The sequence below is a fragment of the Sorex fumeus genome, unplaced genomic scaffold (genome assembly GCF_029834395.1).
Source record: "Sorex fumeus unplaced genomic scaffold, SorFum_2.1 ptg000036l, whole genome shotgun sequence".
NCBI lineage: Eukaryota > Metazoa > Chordata > Mammalia > Eulipotyphla > Soricidae > Sorex > Sorex fumeus.
The window spans coordinates 9,578,214-9,604,873 of record NW_026606093.1 but is presented as its reverse complement, the minus strand read 5'-3'; the positions used below and the strand labels follow the sequence as shown (position 1 = coordinate 9,604,873).

At 38.2% G+C, this 26,660-nt stretch overlaps 1 protein-coding gene across 1 annotated transcript in view; it reads left to right on the top strand.

Annotated features, from left to right (window-relative positions):
• The window catches only part of ADAMTS20 (ADAM metallopeptidase with thrombospondin type 1 motif 20), a 238,054-nt gene that overhangs the window by 193,024 nt on the left and 18,370 nt on the right, over positions 1 to 26,660 (top strand). The window contains exons 32-37 of the mRNA XM_056117833.1: positions 5,513 to 5,713; positions 6,650 to 6,779; positions 7,032 to 7,126; positions 7,217 to 7,308; positions 7,812 to 7,945; positions 15,646 to 15,737. Coding sequence (XP_055973808.1) covers positions 5,513 to 5,713; positions 6,650 to 6,779; positions 7,032 to 7,126; positions 7,217 to 7,308; positions 7,812 to 7,945; positions 15,646 to 15,737 — 744 coding nt within the window. The remainder of the gene's footprint in view (positions 1 to 5,512; positions 5,714 to 6,649; positions 6,780 to 7,031; positions 7,127 to 7,216; positions 7,309 to 7,811; positions 7,946 to 15,645; positions 15,738 to 26,660) is intronic.

The window sequence follows — 26,660 nt, the reverse complement described above, 5'->3', positions numbered from 1 at the left end:
GAGTATCTGGCCCGCACGGCAGAGCCTGGCAAGCTACCCGTGATGTATTCGATATTCCAAACACAGTAACAACAAAGTCTCCAATGGAGACGCTACTGGGCCCGCTCGAGCAAATCGATGAACAACGGGAGGACAGTTGTATTGTATCATTGAATTATCTTGACATTCTTCTTATAACAAATTAATTGACTAAAATGTACAGGTTTATTTCTGAAATAATTCTATTTTAATTCTATTCCCTATATGTACACAACACAATCTTGATTAAAGCAGATTTCATAGTAAATCTTGATAGAAAAATTATAAATTTCTGTAATAAATTTTGAAACTAAAAGTGTGAGAAACCAACTTTTTTTTCTTCTTTTTAAAGATTATTTATTTTATGTCTCACATATTCATATGTATTTTAGGATGAACTTTGAATATATTTTTTCTTTTTATCTTTGAGCTACCATGATTTACAGTACTGTTGGTGACATTAATTGTAATATGAATATCATTATTATTAATAAATTATAATGTTTAGTGGAAATGATAATGACCATACAATTAATATCAGTAACTATATATGGCTAATTATTATATATGTATATATGTGATATTATATAATGATATATACATGGCCGACCTGAGTTCAATTCCTCCACCCCTCTTGGAGAGCCTGGCAAGCTACCGAGAGTATCTCACCCACACGGCAAAGCCTGGCAAGCTCCCCATGATGTATTTGATATGCCAAACACAGTAACAATAAGTCTCACGATGGAGACGTTACTGGGCCCGCTCACGCAAATCGATAAACAATGGGAGGACAGGTCGATAGCGCTACTATATGTACTATTGTGTGTACAAGAATGAATAATTAATTAGTTGTTGGTCAGTTACATACAAGCATGTGTGTTAACCTCTGTATTATCTCTTCCACTCAAGTCTGTCATTTTGAAAATGATCTTCCTAGTGGGTATGAATATTAGCTTATTTTTGTTATTATACAATACACAATGTATATTTTGCACATTCTGTATAATAATAATATAATAGCACTGTCCTCTCGTTGTTCATTGATTTACTCAAGCGGGCACCAGTAACGTTTCACAACAAATTGTGAGACTTGTTACTGTTTTTGGCATATTGAATACATCACGGGGAGCTTGCCAGGCTTTGCCGTGTGGAAAAGATACTCTCAGTAGCTTGCTGGGCTCTCTGAGAAGGGTGGAGGAATCGAACCCGGGTCGGCCATGTTGACCGCATGCAAGGCAAATGCCTTACCCACTGTGTTATTGCTCCAGCAATTGTAGTAATATAATTATATATAACATATTCATATATAATTATAATAAAATAAAATGGTGTAGAGTCAAAATGACTGTAAGTATGGGACCCAAACTACAAGCTAAATTGTGTTTTATAAGAAGGTGGACTGAGGGTGGAAGGGAACCTGAGACATTGGAGAAAGGATGCTGAAAATTCAGCTTTTAAGTATGTCCTCTGCTATTCTACCCACTGTGGTGTTTTCAGGCTGTTGATTTTCACCATGTTCTCAGGTTATTAATTTTCAAGGCTGCTTTTATGCTTAGAGGAACGAAGGAGAATGAATCAAGTTAAAACATCAAAAGCTTTCTCTCTTTACTGAGATTTAGTCTTGTCTCTTGATGATAAGAAAGCAGCAAATTTCTGGTTATATTTAGAATCCTGATAAAGTTAGTTCTAACAAAACTTATCACCTTTTTCATTATTATATAATTCTTGCACCCATCTCTGTTTCTTCTTTGATAAAGAAATTTTCTTTGCTTCTTTGCATGACAGTTAATAATGTATTGCATGTCAGAAATTATAACTTTTAGCTTTAGTGCATTTTAATTTACACACTTTTGACAGTTATTTTTATTGGATGAAATTTTATTCTTTTTTTCTTGCTCATTTGATTTGTTAAGTGAGACTGTAACCTAATATAGGATTAATTATTCTCTGCTACTCTGGTGAGGCACTAGGTAAAGGTAAAAGGCCCTCCTGTTGATCGTCGATTTGCTCAAGCGGGCCCAGTAACGTCTCCATTGGAGACTTTGTTGTTACTGTGTCTGGCATATCGAATACTCGCGGTAGCTTGCCGGGCTCTCCGAGAGGGGCGGAGGAATCGAACTCGGGTCAGCCATGTTGGCCGCTTGTAAGGCGAACGCCCTACTGCTGTGCTATCGCTTGAGTACTTATCTATTTGTTCATCCAGTATATATAAGGTTTTCTTCATTGGCTAGAGGATACAAGCACTGGATTTGATTCTATATGAATACTAGGTGCAGTAATTGCTAAGTCTTTTGATTGTTTTTTTTTTCATTGGTATTTGCTTAGTCTCACTTGGTATCTTAGTATATATTATGTGCTGGCCAGGGCCATTTTTCTAAGTAGCTCACAATATTTTATTACATTTAATATTTGAACACCAATCCTACCACTATTACACCTTCCCACCATCATATTTTGGATGTTTCCATACCAAACCCCAATCCCTGCCCCCAAAAAGAACCAAAATGATTTAATTTGTATTGTTTGTTATGAAGAAACCACTGCAAATGCAAAAATCTTTCCTTAGAGCAGAGTGTGTGAAGATTGTTGTATTTCATCCAGGGGTCATTAAGCCCTTCTATAAGAGATCACTAATGTGTTGTTAAGGGTTGAGCCTTGTGTGTTTATATATATATGTATATATATGGATATATATGTATGCATATATATACACACATATACATATACATATAATTAAAAGTATATTTCCCTTTAAGATTTGTTGCCTTCTACTTTAAACTTCATCAAGTGTGGTGTGCTACTCTTGGAGTATGAGTGGTGTGAGGTATGAGATATCCATGAAAAGATTCACTCGTGGGTGAGGCTTGGCCAGAGCCATATGGAGAGTGGCCATGAGCATGGTGGAGGTTGAGTTCTGAAGATTTTCAGCTGCTGGGGCTGGGTCCCTCAGGATGGGGAGGGGCCTCACCCACCACTCCAGGATGCCCTGAATAAAGCAGTCTGGTGCAGGGTCCAGCAGTATGGCTATGGCAGTGTCATGTTATGCTCTCTTGCGAAAAAGAAGGATAAAGAGTCTCTGTTCATGGCAGTTGATGAGATTATCTGGCGCCAGCCAGAGGTGGTTTCTGGGTGTAACTCAAAAGTTATTATTTTGTACTGTGTGCTGAAAGTAGATAAAGGACCAAACGTGATAGCCTCTCAGTGTCTAAAAGGTAAAAGGTAAAGGCCCTCCCGTTGATCATCGATTTGCTCGAGCAGGCCCAGTAACGTCTCCATTGGAGACTTTGTTACTGTGTCTGGCATATCGAATACATCACGGGGAGCTTGCCAGGCTCTGCTGTGCGGGCGAGATACTCTCGGTAGCTTGCCGTGCTCTCTGAGAGGGGCGGAGGAATCGAACTCAGGTCGGCCATGTTGGCTGCGTGCAAGGCAAACGCCCTACCACTATGCTATCGCTCCAGCCCCTCTCAGTGTCTGTATTGCAAAAATAATGACAAAAGTAAAGAGAGTATGGGGGTAAATAGTCTGCCATAAATGCGGGGGGAGGATTGAATGGGGGGAGGATAATACTGAGGACACTGGTGGTGGAGAATGTGCACTGGTGGAGGATTGAGTGTTCGATCATTGTATGACTGAAGCTCAGCAATGAAAGTTTTGTAACTGTATCTCAAGGTGATTCAATTAAAAAAAAGATAAAAAAGTTATTATTTTGTCCATATGTTTTTGTTGAGTCGTGTTAGAAGCTAGCTTTGTTCTGTCAGTCTGCTTTATTTTAGAAGTAGAAGTTCACTTTAGGCCTATACCCTTAATTTACATCTATATCATTAACCTATTTGAATGTGCTAGCATTATACAGCACATTATATATATTAAGATAAATATTTATTAAGTTATACATAATTACTAGTAAGCTAAAACCTTGGCTAAGGTAAGAACTAATATTTTTCATTTCTTCAAAACCTGTTCTATTGGGAGACAAAGTTTTCTTCAATCAAGATATTATTGGTCATGTAAACTAAACACAAACAAACTACAAATAAACTAGTTTAAATATATTTTGTTGTTATTTTTGTTGTTTTAAGTCCACACCTAGCAGTACTTAGGGATTATTTGTGGCGCTGCTCTCAGGAATCACTCTTGGTGATTCTCAGAGGACCTTATATGAAATTAAGCATCAAACCAGGGTTGGCCTTGAGCAAAGCAGCCTTACCTTCATGTATTATAATTCTGACCACTCAACTATTATTTTTTAGTTAAATCACTGTGAGATACACAGCTACAAAGCTTTTCATGATCATTTTTTCAGTCATACCATCCTGCCACCATTGTACATTTCCTGTTGGGACTGGACTGAGCTATCAGGATGAATGCATGTAGACTGCACCACATAATGGAGAGGGACATAGGGACTCATGAAAATGGGCGAGATTTCTCGTGTGTCCTGACTGGTACCGAGAGTATCTCGCCCGCACGGCAGAGCCTGGCAAGCTACCCGTGACGTATTCGATATGCCAAACACAGTAACAACAAGTCTCAAAATGGAGACGTTACTGGGCCCGCTCGAGCAAAACGATGAATAACGGGAGGACCGTGACCGTGACCTGACTGGTTTGGATGCAGCTGAACATCTTTTTCCTTTAAGCTGCCTTCAGTAAATAATTTCATCAATTTCAGTATATTGAAAGAGTCCATTTTTCCTTTTCTCACAGAAGCTCCGCCTGGTCTTTGACTTGCAGATTCTGGGCTCTGGCCCAGCCTAGTCTTTGGGATGTAGATTTCAGGTGCTGACCCAGCCTTGTCTTTGGGATGCAAACCCAACTACTAGTAGCCCAAGAGAGGTTTCTCTTAGGTTTTATACTCTTTCCTAAGGCAAAAATGCACTGGCCTGCGGATACATGGAAACAATACATGCTTTGCCTGCCTCAAAGTTCTTTCTGTAACTTCTTTTGATGACCTCACTGTATTGAGCCATTTACAGTATGAATAATAGGATGGTAATAAAAGGAGATTTCGGGGCTCTCTATCTTTGTAACTGGTCTGAGAGAACCTGGACCCTCCATGACTTAAATTTATTTCGTGTTCCTTGTCTCAGTGCCTCTGACTGAATGAATGTTCACGCAACAATTTCCTACCACCAATGTTCTCAATATTCCTCTTGCCACATCTCCACCCCAAGCCTGAATCTATAGCAGTCACTTTTCTTCTCTCTCTCTTTCTCTATCTCTCTCTTTCTCTCTCTTCTTCCCTCTTTCTCTTTCTATCTCTCATTTCCTCCCTCCTTCCTTCCTTCTGCCACCCAATTATTTTAAATATAAATTCTTTTTTTTTATGGGTAGTTTTGGAAAAAGTATCTATTGTCCTTGAAACTGCTTACTCTCTATAAATGTAATCAATAGATAGGATTGTTGAGACATTATTAAGACCTTACAAACATTAGGCTCTAGCTAAGTTTAAGACCATCTTTTTCTTCCCTTGTAATTGTGTATTTCATTAGTGTGCAGGTAATTGTGGATTTGACTATCAGCAGAGGATTACTTACTGCATTCGAATCCAGTCTCCTGAGAAACACAAGCTTCATCAACTTTGGCCTGTGGATTATCGAGAATGCCCTGTGTTACCTTCTCCTAAGGTTTACAAATGCAATTTTAGGAACTGTTTACATATGGCCACTTGGAAAGTTGGAAAATGGAGCAAGGTCAGTATACACTTATCAATTAAAACCTAAACCAGACCTTGAAGGTGTGGACCCTTGAGTAATCTGCCTATTTAACTAAATCTTCATGGTTGATGCATATTTCTATTGTCTAAAAACACTTTTATATATCACTGTCACTGTTCTCCCGTTGTTCATCGATTTGCTCGAGCGGACCCAGTAACGTCTCCATTGTAATAATTGTTACTGTGTTTAGCATATCGAATATATCACAGGTAGCTTACCAGGCTTTGCAGTGCACGTGAGATACTCTCAGTAACTTGCCGGGCTCTCTGAGAGGGGCAAAGGAATCAAACTCGGGTCAACCATGTTGGCTGCTTGCAAGGCAAACGCCCTACTGTTGTGCTATCGCTCCAGCCAATAGAAATAAATTTTATATGTTAAAAGAGATAAATTTCTTATCTCGTTCATTATACATACTAGAACACACTTATTAGCAGAAACCATAACTAATATTTTCTTCTGTTTCTTGGAGATCTTGACAAAGCAGCTTTCACTTTGAATATATCCCCAGCATCCAGAGCACCACCAGGAAGCATTCCTAGTTCAAGCCAGGAGTAACCCCTGAGCATCCTGGCTTTGGCTCCATAACAAAACAAAACAAAAAATTTTTTTGCAATTTTTTGATTTAAGTTTATTTTAAATTAAAATTTTAATTTAGATTAATCATATTTTAATAGCCACCACTTAGTATAAGTATTTACTATATGATACTAATATAACTATACAAATCCAGTAAATTATAAGTAATAAGTTCATATATACGCTTAAGAATTTCTGCCTCCAAGGAATTCATATATATATATAGTAGCTCTTGACGATATGGATTATTCATAATGACCCAGTCCTAAAGAAGGAGACAGATTTATAGACCTTTATACATTCATTCTCTGTGTTGAAATTTTACTTCATTCATAGTGCTCAGTAACTTGTGGAGTTGGGATAATGAAGAGAAGAGTAGAATGCATGGCTGAAAATGGCTTTTCCAGTGACTTATGTTTGAAGCATTTAAAACCTTATGCTCAGAAGAAATGTTTTGCCAATGACTGTAAGTAATACTAAAAATATATCTGTAATAAATATATCTGTACTTAATGCATAAAACCTAATACCTAAAAATATATCTGTACCTAAGTGTTTCTAAGAAGTTTTAATTACATTTAAAATTAATAAATATTTTAAGAGCTATATGCTGCATGAGATGAAGTATCCAGTTTTTTTAGAATATAACAATATTTATATGGTTGAGATCAATTTATACATCCATAATTTGTTATTGAAGGTAAACTTTTTCTTGAAGATAAAACATTTATCAACTGCAAGGAAATTCAAATGAAAAACAACATTACCAAGGATGGTGACTATTATCTCAACATTAAGGGAAGAATAATAAAGGTATTACAAAAGCAGTTCCTATTTGATTTTACTGTTTTCTATTGAATTTTGAAAAAAAAGATTTGACAGATTTTTGCATTTTCTCTTTAGATATACTGTGCAGATATGCACTTGGAAAACCCCAAAGAATATATATCATTGGTCAAAATTGAAGACAACTTTTCAGAAGTATACGGTTTGAGGTGAGCTATGTTTTAACTTACATTTTTACACTCCTTCAAGAGAATGGCAAGTTTCAGAATTAGAGAACTCATTGCATAATTTTAAGAGATATTTTAGGATAGTATTTTAGGAGGAAGTGGACATAACTATATAACACAGATGTTACCTGTTCAATAATAAGTACTTAACTATTAACATATGCTCATAGAGAGATTGACCAAGAAGAATACTACCAGTGAACAGTGGAACAATATAGAGGGGAAAAATTAATTGCCTATGTATATGTTCACAGAAATAAAATTAATTCTAGTAGCAAAAGCTAAGACTATGAGCTCATTGTTTTCTCAAAACTTGACTTTGAATTTTTCATAGGGAATTTTATGTGTTAATCTTGAGTTACTTCTCATTAAACTTGAAATTATATTACTGAAGAAAATAGGTGTGTCCTCTACAATCCCAATTTCAAAAATGACCATTTTTTCTAATGAATATTCTAATATTAAACTTGATCTTCTTATTTCAGATTACAAAATCCGTATGAATGTCCTTTTAATGGAAGCAGGCGGCAAGACTGTAAATGTAAAAATGACTACCTGGCTGCTGGCTACACTGTTTTCAACAAAATAAGAATCTATCTTACCTCTATGCAAACTGAAAGTAAGTGCTAGATCTCTATTTGGAAAGTGCAAAGTCTCCATTTGCTAATGAAAGTATAACAACATGTGTAGTATTGTGGCAGCCAAGGTAGAGAGAAGAGTCTATTATTTTGCAATAATTAAATTTTATTAGTTATTAGTTATATACTTTCTCTACAATAAAATGAACATATGGATCCATAATAACAGTAGTGATAGTAACAGCAATCAGATACTGCTCTTCCAAGATAACTCCTTGTATCCTAAAATCCCAATTCCAAGGCAGAGCGATAGCACAACTGGTAGGGCATTTGCCTTGCACGTGGCCTACTGGGTTCAATTTCTCCATCCCTCTCGGAGAGCCCAAGAGTATCCCTCCCACATGGCAGAGCCTGGAAAGCTCTCTGTGGTGTATTCGATATGCCAACAACAGTAACAACAAGTCTCACCATGGAGACATTACTGGTGCCTGCTCAAGCAAATCAATGAACAACAGGAGGTCTGTGCTACAGTGCTATCCTAAAATCCCAAAGTACACAAAGGATTAAGATTCAACTACAGTTAAATCAGTTTTTGTTTTTATTTTTTGCTGGGTTTAATACAACAATTACCATAAATTTCAAGTTATATGTCAAGTATTTTCCCACAAAGTTTTTCCTTCATGTTTGAATAACCCTGTGTTAAGCAGGTATTGGATCACTTTTTTGCAAGAGATAAAATTAAGATGCACTTAAAAAAATCAAATCACTGGTCCATATATGTTCAGTTAATAGCTAGTATTACAAGAAATAAAGTTATACCCACAGACCTCAGATTAGGGAACTGAGGTTGCCCTTGTAGGAAGTGATTTTAAAACGCAGTCAAGAAGCCAGAGCAATAGTACTGTGGGTAGGGCGTGCACCTTATACATGGCAGACCAGCGCTCCACCTGTGGCATCACTTATGGTACCCCAAGTGCCAGGAGGAGTAATTCTAGACTGCAGAGCCAGGAGTGATGGCTGAGCAACGCTGGATGTAGCCACAAACCAAAATAAAAATTTAAAAATATTAGAAGAACCAGAGACATCATGTGCTTGTTAAGTTATATACCTTGCATGCAGAAGACTCTGGTTTGATCACTGTCACCACGTAAGGTCCTCTTAACACCACCAGAGTGATCCTTTAGCACAGAGACAGAAGTAAGCCTTGAGCACCACCATGTTGTGGCTCCCAAATCCAATATAAATAAATAAAAGATAGTAAAGTCAAAACCAGCTATGCAACATAACAGACATTGAGCACATTGCGGTGTCTTGCCTTAAAAGTTAGATAGCTATGTGGAAAGACAAAATAATTCATTTCAGGGGCTGGAGTGATAGCACAGCGGACAGGGCGTTTTCCTCGCATGCGACCGACCTGGGTTTGATTCCCAGCATCTCATATGGTCCCCGGAGCACCGCCAGGAGTAATTCCTAAGTGCATGAGCCAGGAGTAACCCTATGTGCATTGCCGGGTGTGACCCAAAAAGAAAAAATAAATACTTCAGAGACATGATCAGGTGGAATTGAATTATCAATATACGAGCAAAACTATATAAAATCAAAGATACTTGATGAAATGGAATGCATGCATATAAAATCTATAAATTTACAGTATGATGAATTATAATTAAATTAAAATAGTTTTACTTCACTGATTATCCATCATTACTTAAAGGTTTATTACAATTTTAAGCATAAACACTGGAAATTATTTGGTCATGCTTACAAGTTATTTGCTCTGGAATATGGTTTTTTTAAACTAAATCACTGCAAATTGCAAAGTTACAATGGTATTTATGATTGAGTTCCAGACATACATTGTTCTAACAGTCCCTTCGTTAGTGTCCACACCCTCCACCAATATCGAGTTATCCTCTCGAACATATCTACACCTGCCCCAGTGGAAAGCTTCCTATGGCAGACCAGTTCTCCTGCTTTTCCACAGGGCATTTGATATTCTACTACAAAGCTTTTTTATATTCCACATATTAGAGAAATAATTTCCAGATCTGCTCCTCTTGCTCTGGCTGATATTTATGCACCTTTAATATTAAATTCTATCCTCTGTAAAATAAGAATGTGCTACTCTATTTTTTCTTATTTCTTATTTTCCCTTTTTTTCTGTTCCTCCTTCCTTCCCTCCATCCTTCTCTACCCTGTTCTATCCTTCCTTCCTTCCTTCTTTCCTTCCTTCTTTCCTTCCTTCTTTCCTTCCTTCCTTCCTTCCTTCCTTCCTTCCTTCCTTCCTTCCTTCCTTCCTTCCTTTCCTTCTTTCTTTCAAGGGTATATTTGTGATATATCATGGAAATGTTCTGCATATAGATATCCTGCATATAGCTCTATAAACAGTGGTTGTTACTTAATAATGTATATTGTGTGGGGTGGTGAGCATTGCCAAATATATAATGGACACTCAGAAACATATTTGCAGTTTATTAAGCTGATACTTTTTTATTAGTTATACAAACTTTTCTATGGCTAAGCAATGGGCTAGCCCTGAATATCTACAAAACATGAATTTTTGACTTTCTGGTTTTATAAAACTCCATTATCTATACAAGTAAGCTATTTGTTTACATGCTTACTCTGTGAAACTGAGTACTGCAAGTGACACTATTTTGAAAAGACATTTGCATTACTATGTTCAATGCAGCACTATTCACAAATGCCCAAATCTGAAAACAACCCAAATGTCCCATATGAAGAAAGAAATTTTCTATATATGTCAAGTGATATACATATATATACATATATATATAATTGTCTAATTGTCTTTTGGCTATAAAAAAGACAAAATTCAATTTAATGCAAAGTGGATGGTATTAGAGAGTATCATTCTGAGTAAATTAATCAGAAGGAAAGGGACACAGAATGAGATCTCTCATGTGTGGTATAAAAAGAAACATAGTAAGGGAATAATAACATTCAAAGGCAAGAGATCCTAAGAACTGCTCTACAGACTAAATTTATTAAGGGTGGAGGTGGGCAGGATGGGGCCCTGGGTTAATGGTGTAGGGAAGCACATAATCTGCTGAAGGCTGTGGCATTGAAATATTATTTGTTTGAATCCCTATCATGAACAGTGTTGTAAATCATTACCTCAAAAACAAAACAAAACAAAACAAAAACAAATGTACTTCTGTCTGGATATCTGATCCAACTTTAAGTGTATGTGGACATTTATGTTGTTCAATATCCTATGGAATGTCTCTATTCTATTCTAAACTATTCTATTTCCCATTCTTCTAAACATTTAGCCCACATCCCCTCCTCTATCTTCAAATGATTAACCCACATCCCCTCCTCTATCTTCAAATTTCAAAAATTTCAAACACATTTACTCTCTTCACTCATCAGTAATATCTTTGCTTTCTATTTCACTGAGAAAATAGAGAAATTTCATAAACTATGTCATCATATTACAAACATATCTAAATCTTTACTTATAGACTTGTATTGTCATCTAAGGAAGAAATTCTTCCACTCTCCAAAATGTGAACTCCCTACTTGTGTTCATCACAATTATTTCAACAAATTTTATTATTTTAAAAAACTTTTCTTTTTATTAAATCATCAATAACATTTTTATAACTCTAATGAGATGTAGTTAATTCCCATTTTAGTTCATTCATAAGAAGCAATTGCTATTCTCATCATTTGTATCTTTATTGACACCTCTTTCCACTTTGTTTCTCACTATTTCTTAGTTGTACTATTCATACTGTTTCACAATGCTGAATGTGAAGTGGTTCAAAACACGGTCACTTCTTAGATAATTTTATTCAATTTGTAGATTCCAAATTTCATCTATTACCTGACAGTTCAAAATTTACATCACCAATGTAGACTACTAACCTCGAATTTCCATATTCTTTTATTTTTTATAATAATTTTTTTCTTGGTGTGATACCTAGAATTTATTTCTAAAGAATGCTCCTTTTTTGTTTTTTTTTTGTTGTTGTTGTGTTTTGGGGTCACAACTAGAGTTTCTCAGGTTTATTCCTGCTCTGCACTCAGGAGTTATTCCTGGTGATGCTCAGGGGATCATATGGAATGGCAGAAATCAAACTTAGATCAGCTCTGGGCAAGGCAAACACCCCACCCACTATGCTACTGCATTGCTTTGGTCCCTGAACTTCCATATTCATCTGTCTCTTAGGAAATCCAAGGTAATGTCTTAGAAGATGCTATATTCAAACCTGAACTTTCAGTGTTTAAAATTTAGCAATATCTTTAATTTAATCCTTTCTCTCAAACCTTCCTTCAATCCAACATTAAAATAGGGACAAACCTTCCTTCAATCCAACATTAAAATAGGGACAGACTCAGATCAATAGAATTGAATTGACAATCTAGAGACAAATCCTCGTGTAAATAGACATCTAATTTTTGAGAAAGGAAAAAAGTATGAAAATGGTGTTTGGAAAACTAGTCAGCAACACACAAAAGAATGAACTCAGACCCATTTCTAACACCATGCACAAAAGTCAGATCAAAAATGGATGAAATACCTCAGTATCAGACCTGAATTCATGTTACATTGAGGAACGTATAGGCAGACTTCTTCATGTTATTGAAGGTAGAGGCATTTTAATGAGTCGATGACACTAGGCATGCAAATAGAAACAAAGCTAAATAAATGAGATTGCATTATATTAAGAAACTTCTATACCTCAAAGTATATATTGACAAAAATACAAGACACCCCACAGATTGGGAGAAATTATTTACCCATCAGTCATTTGATAGTTAATATAGAAAATATATAAAGCAATACTAGAACTATACAGAGCAATCCAACCCCCTCAAAAATTGGGTAGAAGAGATGAACAGAAACTCCCTATAAGAAGACATACAAATGGATAAAAGGCACATGGAAAAAACCCAAGAAACAAACAAACAAAAAGAACAATAGACATTAGCTCATACTACAGAGAATTGCACACACACAATCAAACACACACACACACACACACACACACACACACACACAAGAATAACCAGTATTGGTATGGATGTGGGCAAAAGAAAGATAAAATCGTATCATTTTGTCCATTGATGCAAATACTTCCAAAAGAATCCATTATCCATTCATGATTAAAAACCTTTTACAAATAGGGATTTAAAAAATCTTCTCCAAAATAGTAACGGCCTTCAATAACAAATATATAGCCAGTATCATTATCAATGTTGAAAATTGAATGCATTTTCTCTGAGATCAAGCAATCATGATCTCCATGAATATCCTTTCTCTCCTCTTTTATTCAGTATACTTTTAAAAGTTATAAGAACAGCAGTCAGGCAAGAAATCAAAGTGGTTCAAGTTGGAAAAGAAGTCAAATGATCATTTTTGTCACTGTCACTGTCACTGTCCTCCCATTGTTCATCAGTTTGCTCGAGTGGGCCCAGTAACGTCTCCATCATGAGACTTGTTGTTACTGTGTTTGGCATATTGAATACGTCATGGGTAGTGTGCCAAGCTTTGCCATGCAGGCAAGATACTCTTAGTAGCTTGCTGGGCTCTCCAAAAGGGGCAGAGGAATCAAACCCGGCTGGGCCGGGCCGGCTACGTGCAAGGCAAACGCCCTACTGCTGTGCTATCACTCTAGCCCACTGCTGAAGATGACTGTTGAAGATCACTGTTGAAGATGACAAAATCACTTCACACAAAAAATATGTCACACTCCTATATGAAAAATAATAAATTATAAGAGAAAGAGATTCCATTCAAAACAGTGTCCAATATATCAATATCTTGAACTTAAAAAAAAGTTAAATACCTAAGCTACAAAACTATAAATTATTTATGAAAATAATTTGAAGAAGTTCTCAGGATATAGGAAAATATTCTATGTTCATGGTTTAGAAGAATATTGTCAAAATCCTACCTAAATTAAACCATTCTACCTAAATTTTTATATAGGTTCAATACAATTCTCTCATGAAAATTCTGACAGCATTGTTCAAGGAATTAGTTTGAATAAACACTAGTGAAGTTTGTATGGAATCATAAAGACACCTAGAAATCTAGCAATAAAAATAACATGGTACTTGAGTAAGAATAGATTCTAAGAGCAACAGGTTAGAGTTTAAAACTCAGATATATCCCCTGCATCTAAGGTCAACTGTTTTGGAGGTGTGGTATATATATCTTGAATATTGGCATACTGGTTCTAGCATACCAGATTGTCCAAGCTATAGGGTCACCTGGGCAGCCATCAGTGGTCACAAGGGCAGGCCATTTATTCCATACAATATCGCTTCCCCACCCAGGTTCCAGACATGTCAGCCATTTTTTAAGTTGAAGAGACTTTAATGACAGTTAATAAGCAGTGGTGGAGTGTGGTGTTGGAAAATTGTTTACATGACACATTATTACTGACAGTATTGTAAATAACCATAATATGACTTAAAAACTTAAGATGAAAAACAATAATATAATAATAAAAATAGTATTTTTGCTGACAGTAGCCTAAATAAATTGATGCTCATGTTGTCTATCAGCCCCTACATATTGCTTTATCATAATTTTTATGTTAAAATATTGCTTAGTAATTTTTCTCCTGATTCTACTTCATCTATTTTAGGTATTTACTATGATATCAAATGTTATTAATATTTTATTCATTTTTAAACTTCTGATTTTCATTAGAGTAATTTCTCTTTTTAGGGCAACATATGTTATAGAATTTTTTGCAAAAATAAAAAATTATGGTTCCTCTTCTACATTCCTGCCAACTCATCAATGGTTTGTGGGAGTGTCATCTGGTCCACCCTCTATGGAAAACTGGAGATGTCTTAAAAATTCTAGAATTGAACTTCTATATTTCCAAGCAATTTCAATTATAGCATTTTCCTAAGAGCTAATAGAGTATTTAAAAAATAATTTTCACCTTTGGGGCCAGAGAGATAGTATAATGGGTAGGAGGTTTGCCTGGCATGTGGTGACACGCATTTGATTCCTTGCGCTTGATATTCCTGGCATTGCCAGGAGTAATTCTTGAGTGCAAAGTTAAGAGTAACCCCTTAACATTGCTGGGTGTGGCATAAAAATCAAAAACAAAAAAAAAACACATAAAATATATTTGCACTCCTTTGTTTATTGCAGCTTTATTCACAGTAACTGAGGTATGGAAACTTGCTCTACTATGAAAGAATAAATGAATCGATAAAGTTAAACAATGGAATCTTGCTTAGCTCCAATTAAAGATGAAATCATGCAGTTTTCAGCACTGTGGGAAGAATTAGGGCATCATTTTGAATGGGATCCATTAGAGGGGTAGCGACAAATAAAGAATGGTTTCACTCACACTTGGAATATAAAGAAACTTAGTAAAAGAATAAAAGTTGGAGAATGGTGACCTTGAAATCAGATAACAGAATAGTGTCTGACAATATGGGAGGAGGAGCAGTGTGAAATGAGAGAGATCGTTGTGGCTTCAGTCAAGGGGCACTGACAGTATGTTGATGGTTGTGGTATTAGAACAACATGTGTGTAAATCTCAATTATAGTGCTTTGATCAAAACTAAAAGTTATGAGGAGTCTGATATATATTACTATTATAAGTGCATGACATTTTTCTCATTTTTTAAAATTATAGTATATATATATTTAACACCATAATATGAAGACTATATTTTACAATAGAAACTAGAGAGCATATAATATATTTATGCTAAAAGCTTTATTTATTATTTTTAGCTACGGATCTGCGTTTTGCTCAGACAGTGTATGGAAAGGCAGTGCCCTTTGCCACAGCTGGAGACTGTTACAGTGCCTCCAGGTGCCCACAGGTATATCATATTCGACCTTTTGCTTCAGTATTAAAAATTAGTATTATTTTTTCTTTGTGTTTTTTCATTTTTATTTTATTAAGACAGTGATTTACAAAGTTGTTCATATCAGAGTTGTTTCATTCATACAATGTTTCAATACCAGTGCCTCCACTAATGTCCCCTTCCCTCAAAAGATGTCTCCATGTTCCCTCCTACCCAACAGCTTGATCCCTTCACTGGCATATAGCAATTTATTTCCTATTACTTGTGCCAACAAAACTTAAGTGGATGACTAATGGAATTATCAGAAAATAAAACAATAAAAGTCAATTAATGATGATCAATTCCATATGATATTAACCTATGTAAAGAAATTTAAATCATTTAATAGTATATTGTATACAGTATACATTGTATAGAACAATATATATGGTATACATAGTACGGTAGCATAGTATAGTACTGTATACTATACACACTATAACTATATAGTAATGTTTACTATAGGATCATATACTATACACTGTACCCTCTATTCTTATTTATATAACACAACTCTATCATTATTTATATAACTAAGTTTCAATTCTGCACCTCAAAAGAAACAGTGACCAAATACAGAGAGAGCCCATGAATGGGAAAGAATATTTACCCAATACCCATCTGATGGGCTGGAGTGATAGCACACCAGTAGGGCATTTGCCTTGCACGTAGCCAACATGGCTGACCCGAGTTTGATTCCTCCGCCCCTCTTGGAGAGCCCGGCAAGCTACCGAGAGTATCGTGCCTCCACGGCAGAGCCTGGCAAACTACCCATGATGTATTCGATATGCCAAACACAGTAACAACTAAGTCTCCAATGGAGACATTACTGGGCCCGCTTGAGCAAATCGATGAACAATGGGAGGACAGTGACAGGACAGTGACATGACAGTGACCCATCTGATAAGGGGTTAATATTCAGGATATACAAGACACTAGTAGAATTGTAGGAGAAAAAAATCCTCCAACCTCATCAAAAAATGGGGAGAAGAAATGAACAGGAGCTTCCTCAAAAAAGAAATGTGGCCAAAAGACACATGAAAAAATGCTATATGTCACTAATCATCAGGGAGATGCAATCAGAACAACAATAAGATATCTCACACCACAGAGACTGGCATACATCAAAAAGAGCAAGAACAGCCAGCACTGGCGCAGATGTGGAGAGAAAGAGACACTCTTTCATTGTTGGTGGGAATGCCGACTAGTCTAGCCTTTTTGGAGAACAGTATGGGATTTCCTTCAAAAACTAGAAATTGAGCTTCCATCACTGTATCACTGTATCACTGTCTTCCTGTTGTTTATTGATTTCCTCGAGCAGGCACCATAACGTCTCCATTCATCCTAGCCCTGAGATTTTAGCAAGTGCCACATTGGAGGCTCTTTCAGGGTCAGAGGAATGAGACCTATTATTGTTACTGGGTTTTGGCATAGGAATACACCACAGGGAGCTTGCCAGACTCTGCCATGTGGGCAGGATACTCTCGGTAGCCTGCCAGGTTCTCCAAGAGTGAGAACTAGACAATAAGAGGTTGTGTGGCTGCGAATGAGGCTGCATGCTTCTGGGAGCTTGGTTTTACAATCTCTGGATTTTGGCAGTTGATGGGATTACACGGCACTGTAACAGTTGGTGGGTGTGACTGTCTAACTACTGGAAGATGGGGGATCTGGGTGGAGGAGGCCCAGTCCTGATCTGAGCAGGCTTGGAGATTTTAGCCCCTGGTCCCACAAACCTGGGTTCCTCTGCCGGTTTCATCATGTATGAGGTTCGCCTGAGCAGGTGGAGAGTGCTCTTGAGAATGGCTGTGGCTGGATTCTGGAGGTTTTTAGCTGCAGGGGTTCTGCTTGGGACAGGAAAGGAAACTCAACCTGCCCCCCTCCAAGGGGCACCAGTGAAGACAGCCAGGCATGGGGGGCAGGAGACTCTGCATTGTTCTCTTCTGGGAGTTTGGTTTTATAGTCTCTGGATCTTGGCCGCTGATGGGATTACTTCCATATGACCCAGCAGTACCACTTCTGAGAATATATCCTGAGGGTACCAAAAAATCACAGTAGAAATGACATCTACACCTATATGTTCATTGCAGTACTGTTCATAATAGCCAGAATGTGGAAACAAACCAAGTGCCCAAGAACAGATGACTGGCTAAAGAAACATTGGTACATCTACACAGTGGTGTACTGTGCAGCTGTTAGAAAAGATGAACTCATGAAATTTGCTTATAAGTAGATAGACATGGAGAGTATCATGCTAAGTGATATGAGTCAGAAAGAGAGAGACAGGCATATATTGACAGCACTCATTTGTGAAATATAAAATTACATAATATGAGACTGATACCCAAGGACAGTAGACACAAAGGCCAGGAATATTGCCCCATGAGCTGGGGGAGAAGGCAGCTGGAATAGAGAAGGGATCCCTAAATCAATGATGGTTGAAGGGATAGTTCAGAATGGGAAATGTGTGCTGAAAGTAGATAAAGGACAAACATGATAGCCTCTTAGTATATATGTTTCAGCCCATAATGCCCCAAAGAAGAGAGAAAATATAAGGGAAATTGTCTGCCATAGAGACAGGGGGAGGGATGGGTCGGGTGGGGAGTACTGGGGATATTGGTGGTGAAAAATGTGCACTGGTGGAGGGATAGGTTTTTTTATCATTGTATGACTGAAACTCAAACATTAAAGCTTTGTAACTGTATTTCACAGTGATTCAATTAAAAAAATTTTCATTTAATTAATGGCAATTAATGAAAGGATATATACATGCAAGGTAAAGGAATAAAAAGTATCTTTCATGAAATAATGCTAACAACTGGTTTGTAACATACCCAGAAAAGCTCTCTATTAAATAATAATTTATAATGTTAAATAATTAAATAATGATAGGTAATGTCTTTATTCCTTTTTATTTTTCAGTTTTATTTACATTATCTTTTTATTACTTCATTTTCAGTTTCATTTACATTATCTTTCTGTCATACGTGGACAGAATGTGCTATCTAGGAAAAAATTACTTAACACTTAACTTAATCACTTAACTTCCCGTTAGTCGTCGATTTGCTCGAGCGGGCGCCAGTAACGTCTCCATTTGTCCCTGTCGCGTGCTAGTGTAGCCCAATGGCATCTCTTCGCTCCGGGAACATGGAGGGCCTCAAACCGATCGTTCATGATCTTGACAAAGAAGTCTGACCATCTGGTAGGTGGGCGGCCACGTGGTCTCTTGACATCCCGTGGAATCCAATCAGTAACAGCTCTAGTCCAACGGTCGTCTTTAAATCTCATTACGTGACCAGCCCATCTGATTTTCGACACCTTGGCATATGAGACAGCGTCCCTGATCCTTGATCGTCTACGGATGTCAGAACTCCGGATTCGTTCTCTCATTTGAGTGAAACGTGTTATTCCAAGCATAGCTCTTTCTATTCTTCTTTGGGAGACCTGAATGGCGTTCTCATCTTGTTTGCTTAGGGCCCAGGTATCTGAGGCATATGTTAATGCAGGAAGAACAGTGGAATCAAAGAGATGTGCCCGGAGCCGGAGGTTCTTCGTCCTCTTAGCTATTTCTTCGACGTTCTTGAAGGCGTTCCAAGCTGCTCTCTTCCTCCTGCGCAGCTCGGGTGCCAGGTCATTTGTCATGTTGACCTCTCGACCTAGGTACACATAGCTGTTGCATTCGGAGATGGTTGTTCCATTGAGAGCGAATGGGGCGTCAGGAACAAGGCTGTTTCTCATAAACATTGTCTTCGTAAGATTCAGCTGTAGTCCTACCTTTCCACACTCACGGTCAAAGTCGGCCAGCATTTGTGCCGCTTGGCTGATGTTTGGTGTTATTAAAACAATGTCATCAGCAAAGCGGAGGTGGTGTAGTTGCCGACCATCTATCTTCACTCCCATTCCTTCCCATTCCAGTCGTCGCATGATGTTCTCGAGGGTGGCACTGAAGAGTTTCGGTGAAATGGTATCACCCTGCCGCACCCCTCTCTTGACATCAACGATCACTTCTTTGTAGAATGGTGAGATCCTGGTAGTGAATCCGCAATACAGCTCACGGAGGATCCTGATGTATTGTGCTTGAATGCCCTGATTGTCTAGGGCTTCAATGACCGCTTCCCTCTCAACAGAATCAAAGGCCTTCTTTAAATCAATGAACGTTAAGCACAGCGGCATCTTGAACTCCCAAGAAACCTCAATGAGCTTGGTTATCGTGTGGATATGGTCGATGGTGCTGAATCCTTTGCGGAACCCTACTTGCTCGCATGGTTGTCCTTCATCTAGTGTTCTGCCAATCCTATTCAGGATGACTCGAGTGAACAGCTTGTAGATGACAGACAATAGGCAGATCGGGCGATAGTTGCCAATGTCATGGATGTCTCCCTTCTTGAACAGTAGTACGGTCCTGCTGGTTTTCCATTGGGACGGAACCTTGCATTCAGACAGGTAGCGAGTGAAGAGCCGAGCCAGTGTATTGATGAGTACTGATGGCAGGTTCTTCAGGTGTTCAGGTCTCACCTTGTCTGGGCCGGGTGCTGTTTGCTTCTTTACCAACGAAATGGCGTGTCGGATTTCGGAAGGGAGAACGTTAGGAACGACATACCCATCCTGTGGAATTTGGTATGTTGGCAAGTGGACATGGCTATCGAAGAGATTTGAGTAGAAGTCATGGATAATCTTCTCCATTGCCGTTCTGGAGGATGTGATGGATCCATCAGGACGTCGGAGGGCAGTCATCTTGCTCTTATAGTTGGCGAAGGACAGGCGGGCCTTACGAATACTTTTCCCGGCTTCTGCCACATCTACCAGTACTTCTGCTCTTCTCTCTTTGAGGTCTTCCTTGATCGCATCTCTGCACTGCTTTGCAAGCTCGGACGTTAGCTTGCGGTTGCCTGAGGCATGCGCCAAACCACGCTGGCGAATTAGCTCAAGAGTTTTCGAAGATAGGCGACTTTTTGTGGCTATCTCTCTCTTGGCGTTCCTCGCACATTCATGGAGGTGCTGAACCAGTCGATCGTATTCCTCGTCAATGTTGTCAACAATGGCATCTTCCCATGTTGCCGCAATAGTACCAAAGAGTTCCCAGTTGGTGGTCATTCTGGGAGTTCTCTTTTTGAACTTTGCAGCCCTTTCTCCCCGCTCTGTGAAGTAGAATTTTGCACGAAGGAGACGGTGGTCCGATCCCGTTCGAAATTTTGGGACAACAGCGACATCAGTCAGGCAAAACCGTCGATTGAATATGATGTGGTCTATTTCGTTGTGGAATCGTCCACCGGGAGACTCCCATGTCCATCGTTTAGATTCTGCCTTCTGGAACTGTGAGTTACCATGGATGGTCTTGGTCGACATGATGAACTCTGACAGTCTCTCACCCTGTTCGTTCCATTCTAGGCCATGGGTCCCGATGTGAAGTTCTTCAGCTGATCTTCTCGGTCCTATCTTGGCATTAAAATCACCCACAATGATCTTGTAGAAGGTGTGGTCTTCTTTATAGAACTTCTCTAGCTCCATGTAGAACTTCTCGATTTCTCTTTCATCATAATGAGATGTTGGTGCGTAGACAACGAAGATAGAAACTGCAGGCAGTGAGCCACATCTATTCAAATGTAAACGTCCGATTCGGGTTGTTAGGCATTCGAATGAATCAATGCTCTTGGCCAAGTTTGTGTTGACAAGGACACCGACGCCTCCAACACCTCTTTTATCGCATGTTCCGAGGAACAATTCTTCTCCGGTGTCAAAAACAGCATGGTGAGATTCGTGCCTTCTTGTCTCGGTCAGACCAATGATGTCGTACTTGATCATTCGCGCTTGTACCATCAGGTCCTCGATGGATGCATCTGATGCTAGCGTACGTGCATTGAAAGTACAGACGATCATTTTTGTCTTCCTTCGTTGTGGCAGCCTAGGTCGGCCTTGAGATTTTGTCGGCCTCTCCTTTCTCATCCTTCTCAGTGCTGCCATGTCGGTGAAGCCTTCAGGGTCAGGTGAATGAGACCAGTTGTAGTTACTGGTTTTGGCATATCGAATACACAGCGGATAGCTTGCCAGGCTCTTCCGTGCGGGCGGAATACTCTCGGTAGCTTGCCAGTCTTTCCAAGAGGTATAGAGGCTTTTGGGGTGGCCTCTAATCACCCTTGTAGGTGTTACCATATTTGAACCCTATCAAATATGGTACGACAATTCCAGAAGATGGGTATTTAGTGTCTTATGATGGGTCCGGAAAGCGTCCTGGAGTGTGGCGACGGCTGGGTAGTGGAAGTAGTGTCGAGAGTGGAAATCTGCCAGTGGGGTATTTATCTGGGTAGGGTGGGTCTCCTGTGCACAATTCGATCCCTGGGTGGTTGATGGAAGCAGACAGGGCAGGGTAGGGTGGGGCTCCTGATTAGAATCCCTTTGTCACCTGTGGTGGTGGGAGCAAGCAGAGAAGCTCTGTCCCTGGGTCAAAAAATTACAAAGGATTTTTTAGAATCATGTGAAAAATATTCTTATGATAAGATGAAGAGTTGGAAGCTAGATCAATATAAACTTTTAAGGATATTTGTAGGTTGTTTTAATATCATACACAAGAGCTTCTAATTAATGTATCTATTATATGAGTAATTATTCTTAATTATTTTCTTATTAAGAGAAGAAACTAATGTTCTACCACAGCACTTTTGGAATTTTCCCTTCCCAATTTTCACTGTATCAAACAAAATGTCTACCCAGAACACATAATTATCTGTAACTATGATGGAGACTCACAGGGTCAAAGAGTTAGTATATTAGGGAGAGCATTTGCTTTGCATGCAACTGACTTGGGTTTGTTCCTGTTCACCCCATCTGGTCGCCTGAGGCTTCCATGAGAACAGAGCCAGGAATAAGCCCTGAGCACCACAAATTGTGGCCCCAAAACAACAACAAATAAAAGGGAGACTTAATTATGCAAGTCCCATGTTGAGAAACTCACACAGAACCTGCTGAAGTTGTATGAAAAAGACTTAGCTGTTCTTTCCAATCACCAGGTATTCAATATGCCTCATGTAGAGTCTGGAGTTACTTCTAAACTACCTAATATAATCACAAAATTCCTAAGCATAATATTGAGACCAAAATATTTAATCATACTTGACTCTAAATTAATTTGTACTTTACAAATATACTTTATGCAAAGATTAAAATTTTAATTAGTCTGGATAAGAGATAGCATAAGAGGAGGAAAAGTGTGCAATGTAATTATCATTAAATATTTAAATAGTTCCATTAGAGAAAAGTGAGTTCATATCACTCCAGGAGACATTAAACATTCCAGATCAAGATAAACAAGTCTTATGCAATAAACAGAATGAAAGTTTACTATCCAAATTAAGCAATCAATATTTTATAAATTTTTTATATATTGAGCTTTGTCTTTCAATCTTGCTCAAGTTGGTTTTTTTTTGCTATTTTTGGGTGACACCTGGCTATGAACAGGGGTTACTCCTGGCTCTGCACTCAGGTATTTCCCCTGGCAGTGCTTAGGGAACCATATGGGATGCTGGGAATCAAACCTGGGTCCGCTGCGTGCAAGGCAAATGCCCTATTCGCTGTGCTATTGCTCCAGCCCCTCAAGTTATGTCTTATGATATAGCTTTAGTGTTTTTCTTAAGGCTTTCAGGTGGCTTTTTCTGAAAATAAATGTAATTTTGCTTATTCATTTACGTTTAGATGCCTTTTATCTTTTATTTTTCCTTTTTACTTTATTTACCCAGTCAAAATTTCCAATAGCATGTTGAATAAAAGAGGGAATAATGGACATCCTTGTCTTATTTTTTCATTTTAAAGGAAAGCATTCTGGGGCTGGAGTGATAGTGCAGCGAGTATGGTATGTCCCTTGCATGCGGCTAACCCAGGTTTGATTCCCAGCATTCCCATATGGACCCAGAGCACCGCCAGGAGTAATTCCTGAGTGCAGAGCCAGGAGTAACCCCTGTGCATCGCCAAGTGTGAGCCCACCCTGCCAAAGAAAAGGAAAACATTCCATTTTTCATCCTTAAGTGTGCTATTGTGTTGTTCAGAAAAAAAATTACTGCTGAATAAACATTTTATTCCCTACTTAAATTATTCTATTATATAAAAAAAGTTGAATCTATCAAATGTATCTTCTGCATCTCTTAAACCATTTTTTTCCATTATTCTAGTGTTATGGTATGCTGTACAGATTGATCTTTGTATGTTGGAAGTATTTTGCATTCCTGGGACAAATCCCACATGGTCATGATGTATATGTCCTCTCCAGCCCACCTGTACTATGTTCTTCTTTAAATGTTTTCTACAATTTACAGAAATGAGGCTTGACTTCTAGATAGCTTCAATTTTTCTATTTCTTTTGCAAGTAAGAAACAAAAAATACCATTTGTAAGTTTTCATCATTTTTAGAAATTATCTATTTATTGAAATTTATCTGATTTGTTGAAATTTTTCATAGTATTGTTTTATAATCATTACTCAAAAATAACTTTTTCTCTGTCTTCATTTGCCCCATTAGTGCATTTCTATATACTATTTGACAATGATATAATTAGATGTATAATGATTTATAAAAGTTCTTTAGAGTTTTTGTTTGCATTTAATTATCAGTTAAGATAAAACAATTATTTAGGTCTTTAAGAATTGCCTAAGCAATTATATTTATCATAACTCTTTGATTGCTTTTGTTAATTTGTATTTAATTTACATGTTAATTGATTTTTGCCTGAAGATGTTGGTTTGTCTAGAGAGACAATCCACAACTAAGAAATCATCTCAATTTTTATTTTTAGACTTATTTTGCTTTAAAATTAGAATTGATGTCTTTTTCCAAATCTATGAGTAGTTGTTTTAAGTACGTTGCTGGTCTCTCATTAGGTGCATATACATTTATTATTGTAAGTTCTTCCTGTTGTACAGATCCTTTGATCAATAAGAAATGGCCTTTACTGTCTCTTATGACCTTCCTCACTCTGAAATCGATGTGGTCTGATATAAGGATGGCTACCCCAGCTTTTTTATGGGAGCTGTTTGCCTGTAGGATTGTTTTCCAGCCTTTGACTCTGAGTCTGTGTTTGCTTTGACTATTGAGATGCGTTTCTTGCAGGCAGCAGAATGTTGGGTTCAATTTTCTAATCCATCCTGCCACTCTATGTCTTTTAATTAGTGCATTTAGCCCATTGACATTGAGAGAGATTATTGTTATGGGATTTTGTCCCATTGTTCTGTTAAAATTTGGTGTATTTGAGGGGCCTTTCTTGCCTTAAAGTAGCCCATTTAGTTGTTCTTGTAACCATGGTTTTGAGTCTATGAAGTTCCTGAGCTGTTGTTTGTCTGTGAAGCTGTGTATTGTTCCTTCTATTATGAATGAGAGTCTTGCTGGGAAAAGTATTTTTGGGGAGGCATTTATTTCATTGAGTTTTTTCACTATGTCCCACCACTGTTTTCGGGCCATGAGGGTTTCATCAGAAAAATCAGCTGTGAATTTTAAAGATGCTCTTTTGTAACAGATTTCTTTCTTCGATCTTGCTGCTTTCAGAATTTTGTCTCTGTCTAAGGTTTTGGTCATTTTGATCAGAATGTGTCTTGGGGTATTTTTATTCGGATTTCTTCTAGCTGGTACCCTTCGGGCCTCCTGAATATGGTCACAAGTTTTCTTCAGCTCTGGAAATATTGTAGCAATGATGTCTTTGACAGTTTCTTCTTCATCAAGGTTTTCTTCCTGTACCTCTGGGACTCCAATAATTCTTATGTTACCCCTCTTGGCTTCATCACGATCTTCTCTTGCCATCTGTTCCCGAATTGTGAGTCTCTTTTCCATTTTCTGCTCTTTTCTGGGGAGTCTCTGAACTTCATCTTCGAGCTCACTGATTCTGTTCTCAGCAGCTGTTACTCTGCTGCTGAGGCCTTCCACTGAGCTTTTCAATTCGCCTACGAGATTTTTCAGGTCTGACATTTCTGATTGCATTTTCCTCATTTCTGCCTTCAGATCCTCTTGTCTTCTATTGGCATTGCTTTCCATTGTTTCTTTTAATTCCCTAAGCATGCTAAGTAGCTCCCTTCTGAATTCCTTGTCAGAGAGGTTGTCTAACACTACAGTACTGTTGGTGTCATCTGGGCTAGACTCTTCAATATGAAAGTTTGGTGGGCTTTTGCGTTGCTTTACCATTGTGAGAGGTGTGGTTTAGTCCTTCACGTTCACTGTTACTATTCTGCTTGATATGCAGTGTGAGTTAAGACAGGCTTCTGAGTTATTGGCTACTGTGTTTCTAGTGGCTGAGCTAAACTAGAGAAGTTTCCATCTAAGAAGGTAGCTTATGGTTCCTATGGCATATGTAGTGGGAAAATATTTTGCGGCTGCGTTAGCGACCACGGCTCCGGAAAGAGTCCCTGGCACTGGGCGAGGAGTTGGGAACGTCTCCTGCTTGCAATGAGGAGCCGTTCAGCTTTGTTGCCCAGAGCTGGGCCTCTGTGCCCGTCCTGCGCAGATCAGGGGAGAAAAAAAATAAATAAATAAAATAAAATTAGAATTGTTATAAAATTCTTGATTTATGGTTATTATCTCATCAACACTATAAATATGCTATTCCACTATTATAGGTTTTTTTTTTTTAATTTTTATTAGTGAAACACCATGAGGTACAGTTGTAGATTTACAAATTTTTGTGCTTGGGTTTCAATTATACAATGATCAAATACCCGTCCCTCCACCAGTGCCCATTTTCCACCACCATGGATCCCAGTATCCCTCCCACCCCCATTCCCCCCATCCCACCCTGCCTCTGTGGCAGGGCATTCCCTTTTGTTCCCTCTGTCCTTTTGGGTGTTGTGGTCTGCAAAAGAGGCATTGAGTGGCAATCATGTTCAGTCCATAGTCTACTTTCAACATGCATCTCCCCTCCTGGGAGGATCCTC